General features: G+C 44.1%; 1 protein-coding gene across 1 annotated transcript; it reads left to right on the top strand.

Moving 5' to 3' along the window:
* The first annotated feature begins 1155 nt into the window (after nt 1-1155).
* On the top strand, nt 1156-20286 carry MSMB (microseminoprotein beta). The gene is made up of 4 exons (XM_066349357.1): nt 1156-1246; nt 16390-16495; nt 17562-17667; nt 19897-20286. Exons 1-4 carry the CDS (start codon nt 1244-1246, stop codon nt 20024-20026), a joined length of 345 nt encoding a protein of 114 aa, XP_066205454.1. The 5' UTR covers nt 1156-1243; the 3' UTR covers nt 20027-20286.
* Nucleotides 20287-20538: the final 252 nt, after the last annotated feature.

Below are 20538 nucleotides of genomic sequence, written 5' to 3'. Positions count from 1 at the left end.
TCATTGCAGCTCCTTAGTTGTTCTTTGATTGCTTTTTCATAGGTGTATTGATGGGGGGGGGGGCTACAGCAGAGCGAGTGACCCCTTGCTCAAACCAGCAATCTTGGGCTCATGTCTATGATCCCACGCTCAAACCAGCAACCCTGTGCTCAAGCTGGTGAGCCCGCGCTCAAGCCGGCAACCTTGGGGTTTTGAACCTCCATCCTCCACATCCCAGTTTGACACTCTATTCACTGCGCCACCAGTCAGGCTGGACTTAACATTTTACAGGAATCCTTTTATAAACTTGCTTTGTTCGTACATTCTTATTTAGCTCTATTTTATGGCTAGTCAGACAAAGATCAGTAAATATAGTATATTTATTCCTAGTTACAAGACCTCAGAAGAAACCAACCTTGCCAACACCTTGACCTCAGACTTCTCGTCTCCAGAATTGTGAAAAAATAAATTTCTGTTGTTTAAGCCGCCCAGCAGCCTAAGATATTTTGCTATGGCAGCCCTAGCTAACTCATGGAAATGGAAAGCCCCTTCTAATTCCCAGGAGAATCTGCTTGTTGTTGTTCCCCAGAGCCACCCTGGGCATAATGTGGGCAAGCAAGTTTTTTCTAAAGATCTCTGATGAACAGAGAGAAGGCTTGCTTGGTGCAGCAGAGAGTGAAGACTCAAGATTCATGAAGATGAACAGAGAGCTCAAGCTATTTGAGCACATGTGGATTGTCATGGGAAACGGCGACAGTACCACTTTCTTATTCCGTAGAGGGCATGACTGCTCTCTCAGAATAGACCCTAAGGGCGCTCTGATGGGTCCCACTGGACCGACCAACTGAGCTCTTCCAGTGCCTCCTTGACGTCCAGCTTTACCACCTGGCTGTGTGATTGGCATCCCTGAGACGCTGTTTCTGTGTGAAATCACATAAGATGGCATGGCATGTGCCCAGCCCTCCACCCAGCATTGGAGGAAGGCTCAGGAGACAGGCGGTTCTCTTCTCTGCTCCTTCATGGTGAGGGCAAATGCATATCAGGGGTGGAGATGGCAAGAGCAAACATATAATTAGGGTGGAGACCTGATTTAAGAATAACTCATAAATCATGTGAAATCAGTTTCCTGTTGACAACCAACCCTCTGTAAACTTTGGCATGTTCTCTTTCCTGATGAGGCCAGATACAGAGATGTCCTTTCCTATATAAGTCTGCCATGACTCTCCCTGGAGGCACATGCCTGTGAGGACTCTTGCTGTTCACCATGGTAGGTAACTGGTTGTTTCATACATAAAGGCAAGAAAAAGGAAAAAAAGCTAGAGGGTATATTACTTATTGTAATGTGCTGTGATATGTATTTCTGTGGGATGCAAGTTAATGGTGAACATGAGCTAGTGATGAATCTTCTACCGATTACCTGCAATGCAAGGTGTGGAGTGTAAGCAGAGGCAGATTACGGTCAGTTGAGGCCTCGGGAGCAGAAGAAAATATCAAGCCCCTTAAAAAAAAGAGAGAGACAGGGAAAATTAAAATACATGTTAACCATATTTTTAAATAAATAAAAATATTATGTACTATTAATATTAAAATTGCACATATGAAACCAAACGTGGTGTCATTAGAAAAAAGTATAAAGTTGGGGTTTTGTGGACCCTTCAGAAGTTGGAGCCCAGTACGCCCACCGTTAAATCCACCTCTGAGTGTAAGGAGATTCTTTGGAAGCTTGAGAAAATCTTAACGAGTTTAGTACTATTTCTATTCTCTAAGGTCGAAGTTGCTGTTTCTTCCACTAATTTTGGGATCCAATTAGGTTTCCTATATGTCTCTAATTTTGGGGTGCTACATGAGTGACTTGTGAGTTGAGTATAGATTCAGAGCTACTGTGCTGCATTATGTTACATACACACGGGAAGTGGAGCCTGGGGAGGAGGGAAGCAGTTGCGGGGGTCTCACTGCTGCCACCTGCAGGCAGTGCTGACGGGACCCAGGTGTCCCTCACTTCAGACCTTCAGACGAGTAGCTCCAAAGCCAGGCTGCTCAGTGTAATGACCTGGGCATCTTCGATAAATACTGATATCTGACTCCCACACCAGACACCCTGAGTTAATTGGTCTGCTGTATGTCCTTGGGATTTGGGTTTTTTTAAAAAAGCTGCCCAGGTCATTTTAATATTTAGAAAGTTTTGGGGCCCTTTTCAGTGTATCTTGTTGTATTAAGAAAAAATTTTGTATCAAAAGCTATGAAAACTCATTTGGTCCTACTTTCTGTCTTTAATTCAAACTTGATTTTTAAAAAGTATTCTTTGCTAGAGCCAGTAAAAGAAAATAAGCTGGGCTGCTCTTGGGGTGCCAAGAAGAGGAAGGAAGAGGCCAAAAGACAGGAGGAATACAGTGAAGTTGGAAGACCTGCTGGAATGGACCAGGGGCCTCCGTCAGGCCATACCTCAGAAATTGTCCCAGAAAAATGAAGCTGGGAATAGTAGAAAATCAGTGGGGTGGGATCACCCTGTTCCATTCAGAGTGCTCCTCCAGCCTCAGAGTGAACTGCATAAGCTGCACACCTGACAGCGTCCCCGCCCTGCATAGGACCCTTAAAGATGCCAGGCTCTTGATCAAGAGTCTTCCCTCCTTTGGGAAGACCAACGGAGGAGCAATATACCTAATGGAACACTATTTCTCAGGGCACTGCCAGCCTGCTTCACTCTGAGGCTGGCATGAAGCCACACCATCTAGAAAGTCTAGCAAATGCCTGCCTTATGTCTGCTACATTGTCTCCTGTTCCTGCACATATTAGGTGCCCCTCTGTCCTGAATGCAGGGAGGGAAGAAATGCAAAGACGGGAGGAAGGAAAGGTAGGGGAATAGAACATGGGAACAGGAAACAACGTTAGAGCCTCTCTCCTCAGATGGTCCTCAGACCAGCAGCATGGGCATCACCTGGGAATTTGCTAGAAATTTGGACTCTGAGTCCCACCACTGCAGAATCTGCATTTTATTTTAGTATTTTTCTGAAGTTAGAAACGGAGAGGCAGTCAGACAGACTCCTGCATGCGCCTGACTGGGATCCACCCGGCATGCCCACCAGGGGGCGATGTTCTGCCATTCTAGTGCCTGAGGCAGAGGCCACAGAGCCATCCTCAGCGCCCGGGCCAACTTTGCTCCAATGGAGCCTCAGCTGCGGGAGGGGAAGAGAGAGACAGAGAGGAAGGAGAGGGGGAGGGGTGGAGAAGCAGATGGGCGCTTCTCCTGTGTGCCCTGGCCAGGAATCGAACCCGGGACTCCTGCATGCCAGGCCAATGCTCTACCACTGAGCCAACCGGCCAAGGCCTGCATTTTATTTTAAAAGACTGTCCAGATATTTACATAGAGGTTAAAGTAGAACAGGGTTTTTTAAATTAATTAATTAATTAACTTTTTTATTTATTCATTTTTTTAGAGAGGAGAAGGAGAGACAGAGAGTGAGAGAGGAGAGACAGAGAGAGAGAAGGGGGAGAGGAGCTGGAAGCATCAACTCCCATATGTGCCTTGACCAGGCAAGCCCAGGGTTTCGAACCGGCAACCTCAGCATTTCCAGGTTGACGCTTTATCCACTGCGCCACCATAGGTTAGGCCTAGAACAGGTTTTGATCTTGTGCTTCTCACCTGGGGGGACTAGGTAAAGAGGCAAAGGCCTTGGTCCTGTCCCTTTTCTTTTTCTTTCTTTTTTTAATTTTTTTAATGAGAGGAGGGGAGGTAGAGACAGACTCCCTGCATGTGCCCTCCACCTGGATCCATCCAGCAATCCCACTAGGGGGCAATGCTCTGCCCATCTGGGGCCCTTACTCCCTTGCAACCTGAGCTATTTTTTAGCGCTTGGGGTGGGTGGAGGCCATGGAGCTATCCTAAGCTCCCAGGGCCAACTCACTCTAATCAAGTCTTGGCTGCAGGAAGGGAGGAGGAGGAGGAGGAGAAGAGAGAGAGAGAGAGAGAGAGAGAGAGAAGCAAGAGGGGAAGGGGTGGAGAAGCAGATGGGCACTTCTCCTGTGTACCCTGACCTGGAATTAAACCCAGGACATCCACACGCCGGGCCAATGCTCTACCACTGAGCCAACTGGCCAGGGCTGGCCCTGCCTTTTTTTGTTTTCTTTTTTTTTAGATTTTATTTATTTATTTATTTTAGAGAGGAGAGAGAGAGAGAGAGAGAGAGAGAGAGAGTGAGAGAAGGGGGGAGGAGCAGCAAGCATCAACTCCTGTATATGCCTTGACCAGGCAAACCCAGGGTTTCAAACTGGCGACCTCAGCATTCCAGGTTGACGCTTTATCCACGGCACCACCACAGGTCAGGCTGGCCCTGTCCTTTTTCAATGAGATTGAGTCTATGTATTCATTATTAGCAGCCTAGGTTACTTTAATGCCCATCCAAGTGGAAGGACCCTTGTTTCTACAGGGGAGGAAACTGAGTCTGAAAAAGACACACACAAAACAGAACACACACACACACACACACACAGAAAGAGAGAGGGAATGAAGGCTATATGTAAGCTATCATCAACTGCTTAACCTCAAAAGTGAATACTTTGTTCATTCCCATCACCATGTTTGGACTGCATCCCTGAACCATTCATTTGGGTGCCTCTGCTTAGAGTAGCAGGAGATCTAGAAATTCTGCACCCCTCATCCTGGGAACCCTGGCTTGTGCCCATTGATGCCTCTGTTCTATGACTCAATGAAACAAGACCTCCAAGATTCCTATGATCACCAGTAGCCCCCAGGGCCTGCTTTCTGAATGAAGGAAGCAGAAAACCTGTCAATAAGGCTGGCTTTCATCTTTCTTTCTCTCTCTTTTTCTCTTTCTCTCTCTCTCTCTTTCTTACTTTCTTTTTTTTTTGAGAAAATTTTGTTTCCACAATGTTCTTAAGCTGAAGATTACTCAAAAGAATGAAACAGAGTGAGCACATGCAGCCTCAAGTTCTGATGTGAGCTAAGTATACTGAGAGTTTCTTATAGGAATTGAACTCTTTCTTTTAGTTATAAAACCAATGCATTTCATTGTAGACCACTTAGAAAATAAGAGGAATAGCCCCCCCCAAAATCTCAACTATCACTTGTTAAAATCTGGTACAAAATCTTTCATCTCTTTCTAAGCATCTCCCTCTATGTGGATCTTTCTTACATCATAGGAACAACACCAAGCAAACTGTTTTGTAACCTGCCTTATTTTACTTAGTCATAATAGTGATCATTTATGCGACTTCATAGTCTCCCACCTCCTCAGTTCACCAGTTTTTTTTTCTAAATTACCATATTCCCAACCCAGTTTTGGGGTATTTTGGTTCTTTCTATTTCCCTGCTGCAGTGAGTATCTTTGAAGAGAAATCTATCTCCTTCTCTGTGCCATTCTTCTTAGGGTCAAGTCTTAGAACTGAATGGGTGAAATCAAATGTTGTAAACTGTTTTAAGAATATAGCTATACACTAGCAAATGGTGCTCTATAGCCCTGGCCGGTTGGCTCAGTGATAGAGCGTCGGCCTGGCGTGCAGAAGTCCCGGGTTCGATTCCTGGCCAGGGCACACAGGAGAAGCGCCCATCTGCTTCTCCACCCCCCCCCTCCTTCCTCTCTGTCTCTCTCTTCCCCTCCCACAGCCAAGGCTCCATTGGAGCAAAGATGGCCCGGGTGCTGGGGATGGCTCCATGGCCTCTGCCTCAGGCACTAGAATGGCTCTGGTTGCAACAGAGCGACGCCCGGATGGGCAGAGCATCACCCCCTGGTGGGTGTGCCAGGTGGATCCCGGCCGGGTGCATGCGGGAGTCTGTCTGACTGCCTCCCCGTTTCCAGCTTCAGAAAAATACAAAAAAAAAAATGGTGCTCCATAAATATTATTCCAACATAAACCACTGCTGTTCATCTCACTTCCCAGTCATGCCTCTATTACCCTCCTGATATCAGATATCAAATAACTATTTTTGTCATTCTACTATGGTTCTATTTTATGTAAATATTTACATTTCTTGTCTTATCAGTAAGTTGAAATTTTCCATGTATTCATTATTTCTGTTTGTATATGTGTGTAAAAAGTGTCACATTTTCCTTGTCATTTTTCTACGAGGATGTTTTTCTTTTTCCTGTTAATATATAGAAATTCTTTATATGATGATGTTCTCCAAGTCTGGTAATTGCTTTTTAATTTTGTTTATGGACTTACAACTTTTACATATTCAAATTTATTTTTTTTTATACTTCAAATAAGATATTGATGTATATTTTTGTGATTAGGTTATGATCTTTTAAATTTTTTTACAGCTGACATACAATATATTAGTTTCAGGTGTATCATACAAAGTTAGTTTATGACCTTATTGTAAAAATTTAACCTTCAAATTCTTTTAGAATTTATTTGTGGGAACTAAAGTAGAAAATTGACTTTGTTTCTTTTCAATATAGCCCACTGTTTCTTCAAATGCCATTTACTGGATAATCATTTTTGTCACATCCCAGGAGACAGACTACAGCAAACCCAAAGTGAATTTTATAAGTTTTATTGCAAACCTGCGCAGGGACTGCAGGCACCCATGCAAGGGAACACTGCAGCCCCGAGCTTCTAAAATGGCTCCTTTTTATAGGGTGGCTATCTAGGCTGAGCAAGCAAGCAATGTTTACAAGGGCGGGAGGGGTGCGGTTAGCTGACCTCATTCTTGGCTAACTCTCTAGGGTAGGGGCTTCCTTGATCTGGGTACATAGAGTTCAGTGGAAAATATTGCTACATTTCTAATGGTTGTTTATCTTTTTTCCTCCAGCCATGTACTGGATGCACTCAGTTTTCATGGTTGGTGGCCTGCACCGCTTGTCCTAAAATGTCACATTCCCCCGTTTTCTTCTTACTAGTTCAAATCATTGAACTTTGGTATTGCTCATTCGAACTGGGTATAATCTGGTAGGGCTGAGCTAAGACTATAAGTCTTACAGTATCTATTCTTTCTTGAACAAATGCTATGGTGCAACTGCAACAAACTGGAAGTGGACTGTAAACTGATGCAATCAATTTGGGTTTTATACACTGGCTAGTGATCAGCCTACTACGCCTCTCACAATGGTCAGCGATGAGCTCAGGGGGAGAGGGGTATTTACAGGTGAAACCTACAAGGTTACAATGTTTTCAGCACGTTTGTACCATATCTTTGCAAAAGTACACAAGCACACACTGTTCTAAGATAATAAACTACTTTCCTGCAATATCTGCAGGGCTGATACACAAGGAATGCATCCTGCCTTTGCTAGTAAGATTAGATTTGCTGAGGCTCATGAGAATTTTCTACTTTAGCTGTAGCTATAAGCTAATTGGGTCAGGGGTCCTCCCTAGTATGTGCTGGCACGCTGATAGTGTGCCCTTAGTACTACAAGCTTTACGGCTTGAATTCCCTTTTGTACATACTGCGTGAGGCAGTTGATAACACATGAACCAATGGTGAACCCCCCCTACTATAAGCAAAACGAGGGGTCCGGTAAGAGTAGTAAGTAATGTAGTAAGCTAAGGGGATGAAGAGAATAAATTCTCATACTAATTTCTTTACTGCCTTGCATTTTTCTTCTCTGTACTAACTTCTTACAACTTGCACAAAACTTCTGCAACTTACATAAACCTTTAATTTTTATGAACTTTCTTATCTATTCAGAAATAACTGGCTTGTAATAACTTACTTTCTCCCTTTTTCGTTCTAAAGTATTTCTATACCTTATACCTTTTATTACCGAAACTACAATTTCCTTTTAGTTAGAACTCTTAATTTTAAAAATCTTAACCTTTACCTTTAGTGACAACTAAGCTGGCAATAAGTAATTTTCTTTAAGTATACTTCCTCTTGGAGGTGTCCTCCCTCTAAGTAGCTAGTATTTATAGGTTAAGTGTAAGTACACATATATTTTTCATTACCTTGTAGCTTCCCTTCTAACTAAGGGACTTATAGTAGTACATGTATTAACTTTTAAGACAACTTGTTCTGGCTTTCCTTTGACCTTAGTTCCCCTCCCTCCCCAAAGTTTAATTAAAAGGAGGTCCTTCGTGAGTTTCTCTAGGCATTAGCTATGTGTGGACCAGTCAACTTCTGGTTTGTGGCTGAAGCAGGGCATGCTGTCCTTCTCAGGGTCAGCTTACAAGGGTTGGCGGGGTCAGTCTCCGCTGTCTACAAGGGTGTCTCTGCTGGGACTGCAAGCTTCAGCCAGCTGCGGTGGACCCAGGTGGGTATGCCTTCTACCTTGGCAGTAGTGGGAGTGGTCAGGATCATGGTGTGTGGACCCGTCTACATGGGAGTCAGTACTTGGGTGGTGTACTTCTTTACCTAGACTGAGTTTGTAGGCTGGAAGTGATGTATTAGGTCTTCTGGCAGTGCTGGAATCACCTCTCAGACAGTCTTTTGGACAGCCTGCTGAGTAATCTGTAGACCCTGTAAGACTCAGGGGTCCCTAAACTTTTTACACAGGGGGCCAGTTCACTGTCCCTCAGACTATTTGAGGGCCGCTACATACAGTACTCCAGTACACTGACTACTAATGAAAGAGGTGCCCCTTCAGAAGTGCGGCGGGGCCAGATGAATGGCCTCAGGGGGCCGTAGTTTGGGGACACCTGCTGTAAGTACTTAAGGAAGGAGTGGTTATTTAATTTAGTTGTTTTATTTCCTCTCTGAGTTTTGGTAGGAAGGGAGGGAGTCTCTTAAACATTATCTCAAAAGGAGTGAATTCTTCCCTGTAGGGGGTGTACCTCACCCTGAGGAGGGCTAAGGGAAGTAAGGTGGGCTACTTTCTACCGGTTTAAAACAAGTTTAAAGTTTCCTTTAAGATCCGATTCATGTTTTCTACCTGTCAATTACTTTAGTAAAATCTATTTCTAAATGTTCACCTGGGAAAGTTCTCTCTCTGTTTCTCTTTATAATTTCTTTACTTTGCTTAATATTTATTTGGGTACAGACTAAACACTTGGAAATTATGCTTTCTCTATTAGATTCTAAGTCTGACTTTTCTAATTGGTTTAGAAAAGTTACTAAAATTTCCTAAAACCCTACTGGTTTTAGGGCTACCTTATTGGTAGCATCATCAGCTGCTTGCTTGGTTTTTCTTGAGAGTTTCCACAGAGTCCTCCTCTCTGGGTGGCCTGGACAGTGGATGATGACCACTACTTCAGGAGAGCAGTCTCCTGTATTCTCCGGGGTGAGGGTTTGAGCCTCACCTTTGCTGGTTCTTAAGCCTTCTCCTGATGGCCCCTCTTTGACTGTGCCTGTCTTAGGTTGTTCCTGCCTTCAGGAATCTTACCCGTCTTTGGCTAACTAGCTATCTTAGGGGCCAGAGTTATTTATGGCCATGAAAATGAGGGAGGAGCAACGTCCCGTCCAAAATTTTAGTTACAGCAGCTGATGTTTCTACCTAATGAAAAACTTATAATACATTTCTTTTCTAATTCCTAGGGCTTAATGCTATGTAAAGGCTAAGTTGACTGCCTTAGTATCTTCTGGCTTCTCTAAGTCTAGGGGTGTAGAGACTCTGTAAGCTTTCTGTAGTCTAAGAAAGCTGTGGGGGTCTTCTGAGGATCCTGAATAACTTCTGACACCTTAGATAAACTTATGGTTGTTTTTCTGAGTATCTTCTCTGATCCAGGCTAACAGAAACTGGTGGAAAGTGTCTAAAAATTTCTTTACTTGCTTGGGTGGTGGGGTCCCACTTAGACTAGGCAATTAGAAACATTTTCTCAAGGTGGTCTCAGTTGTTGTAAGTGGGGCAGCCTATGTACAGTGCAGATTTCTAACAGTCCTGTTCAGGCTTGAGGCTCCTCTGAGAAAAGGGGGTTCTGAGCTTTCTGATTCTGTAGGCTACTTGGAAAAAAGAATTTAAACTATTTTTTATTTTCTCCTTCCTTGACTATCAGCTGTAATTGAACTATTGTTCTTATGCTACCTTAAATCAGCACCCTGCCCTTTAACTCGGTTGGAACTATGAGGGCTCTAATCTATGACATTTCTATAGGAAATATTAAGTAAAACCCGAGTAGTTTTACCTCTGCACTTTTCCTAATGTACTTATTTACTTAGCTGATTAACAATTGCAGTTTGGCAAATAGAACTACCTTATGACCCAGCAATCCCTCTACTGGGTATATACCCCAAAACCTCAGAAACATTGATACGTGAAGACACATGTAGCCCCATGTTCATTGCAGCACTGTTCACAGTGGCCAAGACATGGAAACAACCAAAAAGCCCTTCAATAGAAGACTGGATAAAGAAGATGTGGCACATATACACTATGGAATACTACTCAGCCATAAGAAATGATGACATCAGATCATTTACAGCAAAATGGTGGGATCTTGATAACATTATAAGGAGTGAAATAAGTAAATCAGAAAAAAACAAGAACTACATGATTCCATACATTGGTGGAACATAAAAATGAGACTAAGAGACATGGACAAGAGTGTGGTGGTTACCAGGGGTGGGGGGAGGGAGGACAGGGGGAGAGTTAGGGGGAGGGGGAGGGGCACAGAGAACTAGATAGAGGGTGGCGAAGGACAATCTGACTTTGGGCGAGGGGTATGCAACATAATTTAATGACAAAATAACCTAGACATGTTTTCTTTGAATATATGTACCCTGATTTATTAATGTCATCCCATTACCATTAATAAAAATTTATTTAAAAAAAAATTGCAGTTTGATAGGGTGGTAAATGAGGTGGAGGTTCAGGATTATGTCTCTAGAGTTCTCTTTTCTACCTATTATGTTAAGAATTCTTCTATTAAGCCAATCAATAGTAATATTTGTTACTCTGGGTTTTGTGACCTAACACTGAACAATTAACAATTACTGAATTATTACATATCCCCTAATATTTAAACTAAAATTTTAACATTACAGGCTATGAAATAGTAAATGAAAAGGAGAATTAACAAAAGACTGTTGAAATAACATATACATTTCTAACATAGAAAATGTGTGTTTTTTTACAACAACAGATCCTTGGTACAAAAAGGAAGTCTTTGTATTAGACAGACTATACAATTCTATATGCTTTATTATTAGTACAAATTTAGTACGATTCACAATAAGAGATTATAAACTACTATCCCTAATGAACTACTGATTTTCAGAGAAAAATAAGGAATGGTCAAAATGTAGTTACTATTTTGTGGCTTCCCAGCTGGCAAAGAGATGCTAACCTTCTTTTTGAGCTATAGAGCTTTACAACATTAAGTCATTATAAGGGTCGGGGTAGTAAACTAAAAAAACACACAATTTTATAAACTTATTTTCTTAACAGTGAGGTATTCTAGTTTACTTAAGGTCCTCAATTTCCTCAGGTACATAGTAACCCTATAATTCGCTGAGGACCCTTTTCTTATAATTCTTGACTATTATAGCTAAAGCAGTGGGTTTAGAAGGGGCCGTATTCCCTAAATCTTCTCCTCAGGTCTGGCTCCAGGTAGGAGGCGGGGATTCCCAGAGCCAAAGCAGAGGAGGGCAGGGGGCTGTAGCAAGGTGATGATAGCTTCTAGCTTACTGCGCTGTTATCTTTTGCCTGACTAAGCAGTGGCTCAGCCCTTGAGCTAAGAAAGAGGTTTCTTTGTTATATACACTATAAGGGAATCAATCAGGGTGCCTGGGATTCCCGGTGCCCAAGGGGGAGGGGCAGGTGCCCGAAACTGTGAGGGGAGCCTGCTGCTTCTCCTTTTCTCTGCTGCTTCTCCTGCAGCCAGCTGCAGCCTGGCTGCCTTTTCTTTCTCTACCTCTGCTGCCGTACTGGGCTGCATACTGACCGTGCCACCTGCCTGCGGGTGGGTGCTGGTGATAGTACGCTAGACTCTCTATGTTTTCTATGGGTCTAGCAATCCTTGGTTTGGCCAGTCTGCTCTTAAGTTGGCTATTTTAATTTACAGAGAATTTTCAATGTATCTTCTTAATATTAATTCTTACTCTTTATTTTCTAAATGGGTAAAATTTCTTTGGGTCAGTAGGTGAATATCTGAATATCTGAAACTAGTTTCTACTCTATACTTCCTCTAGCACTCTCTTAGGTCTTTAGTTAGTTCCTATAATTTGTGGGCTTCCTATCAATGGACAGTGTTACCATGGGTTCCTGGGGGCCTAACGGTATGCAACCCCAGCCCCTTCAGTCTTGATCCTTGAAGAGGACCTTAGCTTTCTGTCCCTTCTTCTCCTTTAGCTTAGGACACTCATTTTTCTAATGCCCGGTCTCTCTGCAATAAGCACATTGATTCTTGTCTAGAGCGGTCTACTATTCTGCCCTTTTCTTTGTGGCTTTCCTTTAGCGGGTTTCTTTTGTTGGGCTGTGATTAGTATTTTTGCCACCTATTCCGCACCTCCTATCTCTGGATCCTCCCTGTTCATATAAACTTTCTGACTAACTTCTAAAAGCTTGCTTCTATTTTCTCCTTCAAATCCTTCTAACTTTTGTAACTTCTTTCTAATGTCTGGGGCCGCTTGGGAGACAAAGGCTACGTCTATGAGCCTCCTATTCTCTGGGGCATCCGGGTCTAATGGAGTATATGTTCTATAGGCTTCTAAAAGCCTTTCAAGGAAAGCCGAAGGAGATTCATCCTTTCCCTGGATGATTTCGCTGACTGTACTAAAATTAGTTGGCTTCCTTGCTGCTGCCCGGAGACCCCTGAGCAGGAAATCATGATACTTGCGTAAAGCCTCCTGTCCCCTAGAAGTGTTGGGGTCCCAGTAAGGGGGATCGAAGGGAGAACTTCCTCTAATTCTTGCCTTCGACCAAGGCTGTGTAGATCTCCATCCCCTAATGCTGCTTTAGCAGCCTCTTGGTAGATTCTTTCCCTTTCCTCAGAAGTGAAGAAGGTATAAATAACCTGTTGACAATCATCCTAAGTAGGACGATGAGTACGGAAAATGGTTTCAAGAAGAGAAATTAGACTCTGGGGTTTCTATGAAAATGGGGGTTCTGATGTTTCCAATTATATAAATCACTAGTAGAGAAGGGGACATAAATTAATCTAGCTGGGCCCCTAGGATCCCCCCCCCCCCCCCGCAGCTTCTCGGAGGGGAAGCAAAGGTGCTGGCTTTGGAGCTGGTGGCATACTAGGACGACCATAATCGGCCCCTGTACGGGTATGGGGTGGGCTTTCCTAAGAGGGGGCCAGTCTAGGTTGTGAGTTTGCTGCAGGGGGTAGCCCTGTGGCTTTAGGCGGGTCCTTAGCTTGCTCTGGTTACGGAGGAGGAATGGGATCTAGTGAGGACTCAGTGGCCCCTGGATCTTCTTGTATTACTGAATAAAGTCTGTGGGCAGGCTGTGGCTGTTCTCTCAAAGTTTCTTGTTTTTTGGAGAGAAGCCTCCCTTTGCCTTCGTTGGGGTTGCCAGCTTTTCCTCCTGCCCGGACTTTATCTCCCTTCCTCTGCATCCCAGTTCGACGCTCTATCCACTGCGCCACCACCTGGTCAGGCTGGTCAGGCAGTTCTTAAAACATTTCTTAACATAACCTGGTCTTCCCGTGGCTATATCAATCCACACATCTATATATGGCATCTGGTCAGGGTGCGGGACCTGATAGACATTTGCCCTGACAGCAAAGAGTGTGGGTAAATTAAAAGTGCCCTCTGAGGGCTACCTTACACCAAAGGTTGGCCATTCTAGTTCACAAAGAGTTCACAACGTGGCGGAATCAACAGGAGTCCCATAGTCTCGTGCCCTGCGAGAGAAATCAGAAAAGTTATCAAGCAAGCACTGAAGAGGCGTTAGGGCAGTAGATTGCCCCTGACCCATGGCCCTTGACCCTCGAAGGAATCCTGTGAGGAAGCAAGGGGTGAAGCAGACAAACAAACCAAATATGCACACGAAACAAACAAAACTTCTAAACCAAAACCAAAGGGAGAAGGCAGCGTCCTGCGTTCCCCGACTGACCAGGTGGGGAGAAATCAGGTGGCGTCCCGCCTGCTCCACTACACCCTTTTCTAACCAGAGCTCTGTTTCCAAATATTCAAAGAGGAAGCTTCCTTACCATACAGTCTCGAGACTCCAAATGTTCCGAATCAGCCAAATTCAGTTTCTAAACTGCAACTGCCGGAGGCTGGCCAGCTACCAACGTCTGCTGCAGCCCACTCCGTGAGGAGGGGTCTTACACAGCCTATCTTGCTGGTTCCTCCATATGTTACATCCTAGGAGACAGACCACAGCAAACCCAAAGTGAATTTTATAAGTTTTATTACAAACCTGTGCAGGGACTGCAGGCAACCCATGCAAGGGAACACTGCAGCCCCGAGCTTCTAAAATGGCTCCTTTTTATAGGGTGGCTATCTAGGCTGAGCAAGCAAGCAACGTTTACAAGGGCGGGAGGGGTGTGGTTAGCTGACCTCATTCTTGGCTAACTCTCTAGGATAGGGGCTTCCTTGATCTGGGTACATAGAGTTCAGTGGAAAATATTGCTACATTTCTAATGGTTGTTTACCTTTTTTCCTCCAGCCATGTACTGGATGTACTCAGTTTTCATGGCTGGTGGCCTGCACCGCTTGTCCTAAGATGTCACAGTTCTCTACAGGTTTCTAAGACTAAGTTTATTTTATAATAAACTTTTATATGTATTTATAAATACACTTTCTGGGGTTTCTATGCTGTTCCCTGTACTTGTCCTTCTATTCTTATATCAGTAATGCACTACTCCAGGTAGCCGCAGTTCCTAATTAATTTTAGACATTTTACAGAACAAGCACTCTCACACCATCTTCTTTTCTAAAAAGTTCCCAAAATTCCTGTTAAAGTTTGTGTGTTTATTTAGCTTGCTTGTCTCAAAATAATAACAAAAGCAACTTGATGCTTATCTGTGTCCTACAGATCAGTATCAGCTGAATTTGTGCACCATCAATTATGTCTTTATCACCTGGAAAATGAGGTTCTTAGTCTCTCGTTGTCTGAGAACTCAAATGTTTAACTGGTTAGCTTCATCAAGTCCCTACTGCGTTTTCTTCATCTTTTTGTCAATATCTCTCTTCCACACCCTTAACTTTTGTCCTTTAAATCAGTGGTCCCGCCTGACCAGGCGGTGGCACAGTGGATAGAGCATTGGACTGGGATGTTGAAGGACCCAGGTTCGAGACCCTGAGGTCGCCAGCTTGAGCATGGGCTCATCTGGCTTGAGCAAAAACTCACCAGCTTGGACCCAGGGTCGCTGGCTCCAGCAAGGGGTTACTCGGTCTGCTGAAGGCCTGCAGTCAAGGCACATATGAGAAAGCAATCAATGAACAACTAAGAAGTCGCAACGCGCAACGAAAAACTAATGATTGATGCTTCTCATCTGTCTCTATTCCTGTCTGTCTGTCCCTGTCTATCCCTCTGACTCTCTCTCTGTCTCTGTAAAAAAAAATAATAAATAAATAAATAAATAAATAAATAAATAAACAAACAAACAAATAAATCAGTGGTCCCCAACCTTTTTTGGGCCACAGATCAGTTTAATGTCAGAAAATTTTTTCACGGACCAGCCTTTAGGGTGGGACGGATAAATTAATCACGTGACCGAGACAAGTGTCAAGAGTGAGTCTTAGACGGATGTAACAGAGGGAATCTGGTCATTTTTTTTTTTTTTTTGTATTTTTCTGAAGCTGGAAACGGGGAGAGATAGTCAGACAGACTCCCGCATGCGCCCGACCGGGATCCACCCGGCACGCCCACCAGGGGTGACGCTCTGCCCACCAGGGGGCGATGCTCTGCCCCTCCGGGGCGTCGCTCTGCCGTGACCAGAGCCACTCTAGTGCCTGGGGCAGAGGCCGAGGAGCCATCCCCAGCGCCCGGGCCATCTTTGCTCCAATGGAGCCTTGGCTGCGGGAGGGGAAGAGAGAGACAGAGAGGAAGGGGGGGGGGTGGAGAAGCAAATGGGCGCTACTCCTATGTGCCCTGGCCGGGAATTGAACCCGGGTCCCCCGCACGCCAGACCAACGCTCTACCGCTGAGCCAATCAGCCAGGGCCCTGGTCATTTTTTTTTTTTTAAATCGTTCAGACTTAAATATAAATAAAATGGAAATAATATAAGTTATTTATTTTTTCTCTGCTGACCGGTACCAAATGGCCCACGGACGAGTACCAGTCCATGGCCCAGGGGTTGGGGACCACTGCTTTAAATGATCCACTTCTGCAAAGCAGCTAAAAATGAACTATCTGCAAGGGTTTCTGAACCTCCTCTGTAATAAAATAGCCCGCCATCATTACTATTTGCCTCTGACCTGTGACTCAGGGTTAGCTCCTTTTTCAGTTTATTTTAGTAGCTTGAGTAGGTCTTGTTCCTTTGCTAGGTTACTTGATGATAGGAGTGCTACCTTTAAACCACCTGCCAGAGCTCAGCAGAGACCTTTATCCAGGACATTCCACCAGTGACTACCCTCTGCATTTGTGAGTTTTCCTTCCTGACCCCTCTTTACATTACAGAATGCTCTTCTGGGCAGCCTCATGGTTTTGGTGACCTTCATGACCTTATGCAACGCCCAGTGCACATACCTATCTAAAACAAAGATTCTTGGTGATTTATCTGATGGTAAGTCCTGGCTTTTCAAGTTCATTATTTTACTGCAGCCTGGTAGATGTTTACTGCACCTGGTTGGCAGATGAAGGCCTTTAAACCTATGTGGGAAGGAGGGTTAGGGAAGATAACAGATGGAATAAAATAAGAGGCTTCCATTTGCTATTTGTACAAGACAGTGGTTCTCAACCATATGTGCATGAGGACTGCCTGGAGAGCTGCTGAAACCTACCAGTGTCCAGGTACCACCCAAAATCGGTAAGTCAGGATCTCTGGGTGGGAGCTGCACATGTCAAAGCTACTCAAATGACTCCTATATGCAGGCAAAAAACCATCAGTTATTCCAAAGCAGTACTTCTCAGGCTTTAGTGTGCATGCCCTTTGAGAATCTTGTTAAAATGCCAATTCTGATTCTGGGGGCGTAGGGGGAGAGTGCGAGTTGGGCTGTTCAACGCAGTCTAAGGTCGTGCTGATGCTACTGGTTCCTCGGGCACACTTGGACCACGAAGGGTTAAAGCAGCGGTTCTCACTCTGGGTTGGACATTTAATCACTCAGGGAGCTTTCTAGAACTATGGCAGCCTGGGCTCCTTGCTCAGAGAGTCCGATTTCATTGTTGGGGGTAGGGGGGAATCCAAGCATAGATTTTAAAAAAATACCTAAAATGTTTTACATGTGCGTTTAGGGTTGAGAAGCAAACGAAGGGACATAGAAAAATGAAGCATTTATCCAGAGATAATCCAGCACTAAAAAAAAATTGGCCCCAGGTGCCCCTAGGATCATAATAGCTACCTGATTAATACGAAAGGCCTTATTTTTTTCCTTGTAATATCTGCTCTGAAATAAAATCCAGAAAGACTTAGGCTTGCTGTAAGGAAACATGATCAGTGGCATAACATGGACAGTGCTGCAATGTAGCTGTGGGTGAACACAGAAATACTTTTCTTAGCCCTTGAAATCAGTAAGAACTTCCCTCTCTCTGGGAGGGCTACAGATGGCAGGGTCTGGCGCTCATGTCCTACAATCCTTGTCCCAGATGCATGACTTAGGGACACCACTGATGATGCCACATGTGTATTTTAGATTGCCAAGATCTCCAAGGAGTCACACACCCGCTGAACTCCAAGTGGAGGACTGACAACTGTGAGGAGTGTTCTTGTAAACAAGACGGAATTTACTGCTGCAACACGTAAGTCTCACGGTGTGGGGGGTGGAGGGGGGTGGCTGCTCTTGGGCTGCGCTCCTCTTTCAGAATCCCAGCTGGGAGGGGGATTCGTTCTCAGCCTTATTTTTTTTTATTGTGGTAAAATATACATAACTGAAGATTTAGCATTTTAACCATTTTTAAGTGTAAGATTCAGGGGCATTAAGTACACTTACATATTTGTGCAACCATCTCCACTATTTATCTCCAGAACATTTTCATCTTTCCAAACTGAAACTCTCTGCCCTATAAATAGTTCTCCATCTCCTCTGCTCCCGAGTCCCTGGCAACCACCACTCTACTCTCTGTCTCTGTGAATCTGAAAACTCTGTAACTCTATAACTGGCTTATTTCAGAATAATATCTTCAAGGATTATGTTGTAGCAAGTCTCAACATTTCCTTCCACTTTAAGGCCAAAGAACGTCCCATTGTATACCTATATACAGCATTTTATTTATTTGTTCATCTGGAGCACGACTGTATCAGCGGTATGAAGGGCTGGTGAGCCGTTCCTCCCTAACACTGCAGTGGCCAAAGCACCCATGTCACCAGGATCTGACACCCTCCTCCCTCAAGCCTGGTCAGTGCTGTATTGTCACAGCCACGTCCACGCAGCTCTCTCCTTGGGTTTCCATGGACCACTATAGTGTAGGAAAGAGGGAAGTGGGGAGAGTCTTGCTGCTAGAGTCAGAGTAACAGAGCCTGAATCCGCATTCCCTTGTATGCATGCTATGTGACCCCGGATACATTTTCTAATCTCTCTGAGCCTCAGTTTACTCAAAATGACACAGGAACAGTCAGGTATATATGAGAATTAAATGAGAGTCTGCATACAAATTTATTAACACATATTTAATGCTTTCTCTATGCCAGTCTGTGTGCCCTGAGCCTGGGGTGGTAGCCAGTGCATGGTTGGAACTCCAAGTACTTCTTCCCTCTGTCCTCCCATATGCCCACCCATTCTGCACCCTGCTCCATGGGGAGAAGATGTGCATGATTTTCTCTGCTGCTCAAAGTCACTTCTTTTCCCTGTAATTGTCTCACAGTGGACTAAGATTTTTCTCATGATTTTTTTCCCTCTCTATAGGAAAATACAGCTTTTGATTAAATTTTCTCTGGGATAAATTTTTGACCAATTGCACCCTTTAGGGGACACAGTCCAGATCACAAGCTGCCCAGTGGCCTCCCTGCCTCCAAGGCCTTCCATCCCAGATGCCCTGGGAAAATGTATTTCCAGTCCTCACCTTGGTTTTCGGATTACCCTTTGGGAAGGGGACTGAAATGGTCTCTTTTGTTAAAATAAGTCAAAGGTGCCTGACCTGTGGTGGCGCAATGGATGGGGCATTGACCTGGGACACTGAGGTGCCCAGTTCGGGACCCTGGGCTTGCCTGGTTAGGGCACATATGGGAGTTGGTTCTTCCTGCTCCTTCCCACTTTCTCTCTCTCTCTCTCTCTCTCTCTCTCTTTCTCTCTCCCCTCTCTAAAAAAAAAAAAAAGAATAAAAAAATGTTTAAAAAAAAATAAGTCAAAGGTTACCATTTGGAAAAAATATTCTCACAAAGGGCCCTGGTGATGGCTGCTTCTGTGTATACTTTGGGCAGGGACAATTAACATCTAAGATTTATGGGTAAGTTCCAAGAGACTGAAGAGCCCTAACATTGTCTGTACCCTTGAATGTGTGGTGTGCTTTCCTGGGGAGATGGTCCCCAGTTTTCATCAGTTTCTCCCTGGGCTCCATGTTCCTGGCCTGGAGTGACTCCTGCTTCTGATTTACTGTCTTATCCAGCAGCTATTCTGAGAGTTCTCCATTAGAATGGGACAAGCATTTCTTTCCCACATTCAAGCAGCCGTACTGCTCACCACTCCCTGAGCAGGCACAACAAGAAGAGTCAGGCTAGTACAAGCTGCCCGGCCCTAGAGCAGCCTAGACCTGCATTTGGGTCTCTCAGAACTTACTTTTGTCCTGTGCATGCAGGATGGAAATTAGAAACGATGTCATGGATGGTCTATGTGTTCATAGACTAGGTTCTATGTGCACTCAAATCCAGGTTCCTGAAGGTGGCACTTCGGGTTTGCAAGCCAAGGGGTGACCTTAAGTTGGTGAGAGGCTTCCCAGGCAGCGGGAGTATGGCAGCTTCTGGCACAGAGCTGGCTCTGAGGAGGTTGGGCATCCTATCCCTTCGAATAAGCCTTGCTTTTGTCTCAATGACAGTTTTCCTATACCCATGGTTTATGATGAAATCAAGTGCCAGAAAATCTTCAACAAGGAGACCTGCAGCTTTACTGTGGTGGAGCGGAATAATCCAGAAAATTCTTGTAAAGTCACTGCATGGATGATGTAATGGGCCTCGGTCCTCCCAAGCCAGACCTCGTTCTCCTGTGGCCTCTAACAGTTTATGATTGTGTAACCCAACCTATCAATTAAAAAAAAAAGATTGAGCAAACACTTGAATATGTGTATATTTGTAATTTATAAATTATGTGTGTGTTGATTTTATATAGATTATAAAGCATGCAAACACTTATATGGAGGGAACCAAAAATACACATTAATAAAAGTTATATTTTTCCTGTATTCCAGTAAATCATTGCACATCCTTTATTCAGGCACCGCTGCTTCTGATATATCTGCACTCTGCTGCCCTGGTATCCTGCTATCTGGTAAACATTTACGAAAATAAATGTCTTCAAAATGAAATCAGATCCCTTATTTTCTTTTGAAAAAAATTTTTTTTTTTACAGGAACAGAGAGAGAGTCTCAGAGAGAGTGATAGATAGGGACAGACAGACAGGAACGGAGAGAGATGAGAAGCATTAATCATCAGTTTTTCATTGCGGCACCTTAGTTGTTCAT

Source organism: Saccopteryx leptura, chromosome 9 (genome assembly GCF_036850995.1).
Source record: "Saccopteryx leptura isolate mSacLep1 chromosome 9, mSacLep1_pri_phased_curated, whole genome shotgun sequence".
Classification (NCBI taxonomy): Eukaryota; Metazoa; Chordata; class Mammalia; order Chiroptera; family Emballonuridae; genus Saccopteryx; species Saccopteryx leptura.
The sequence above is the reverse complement of the archived record's forward strand: the minus strand, read 5'-3'. Positions and strand labels throughout refer to the sequence as shown.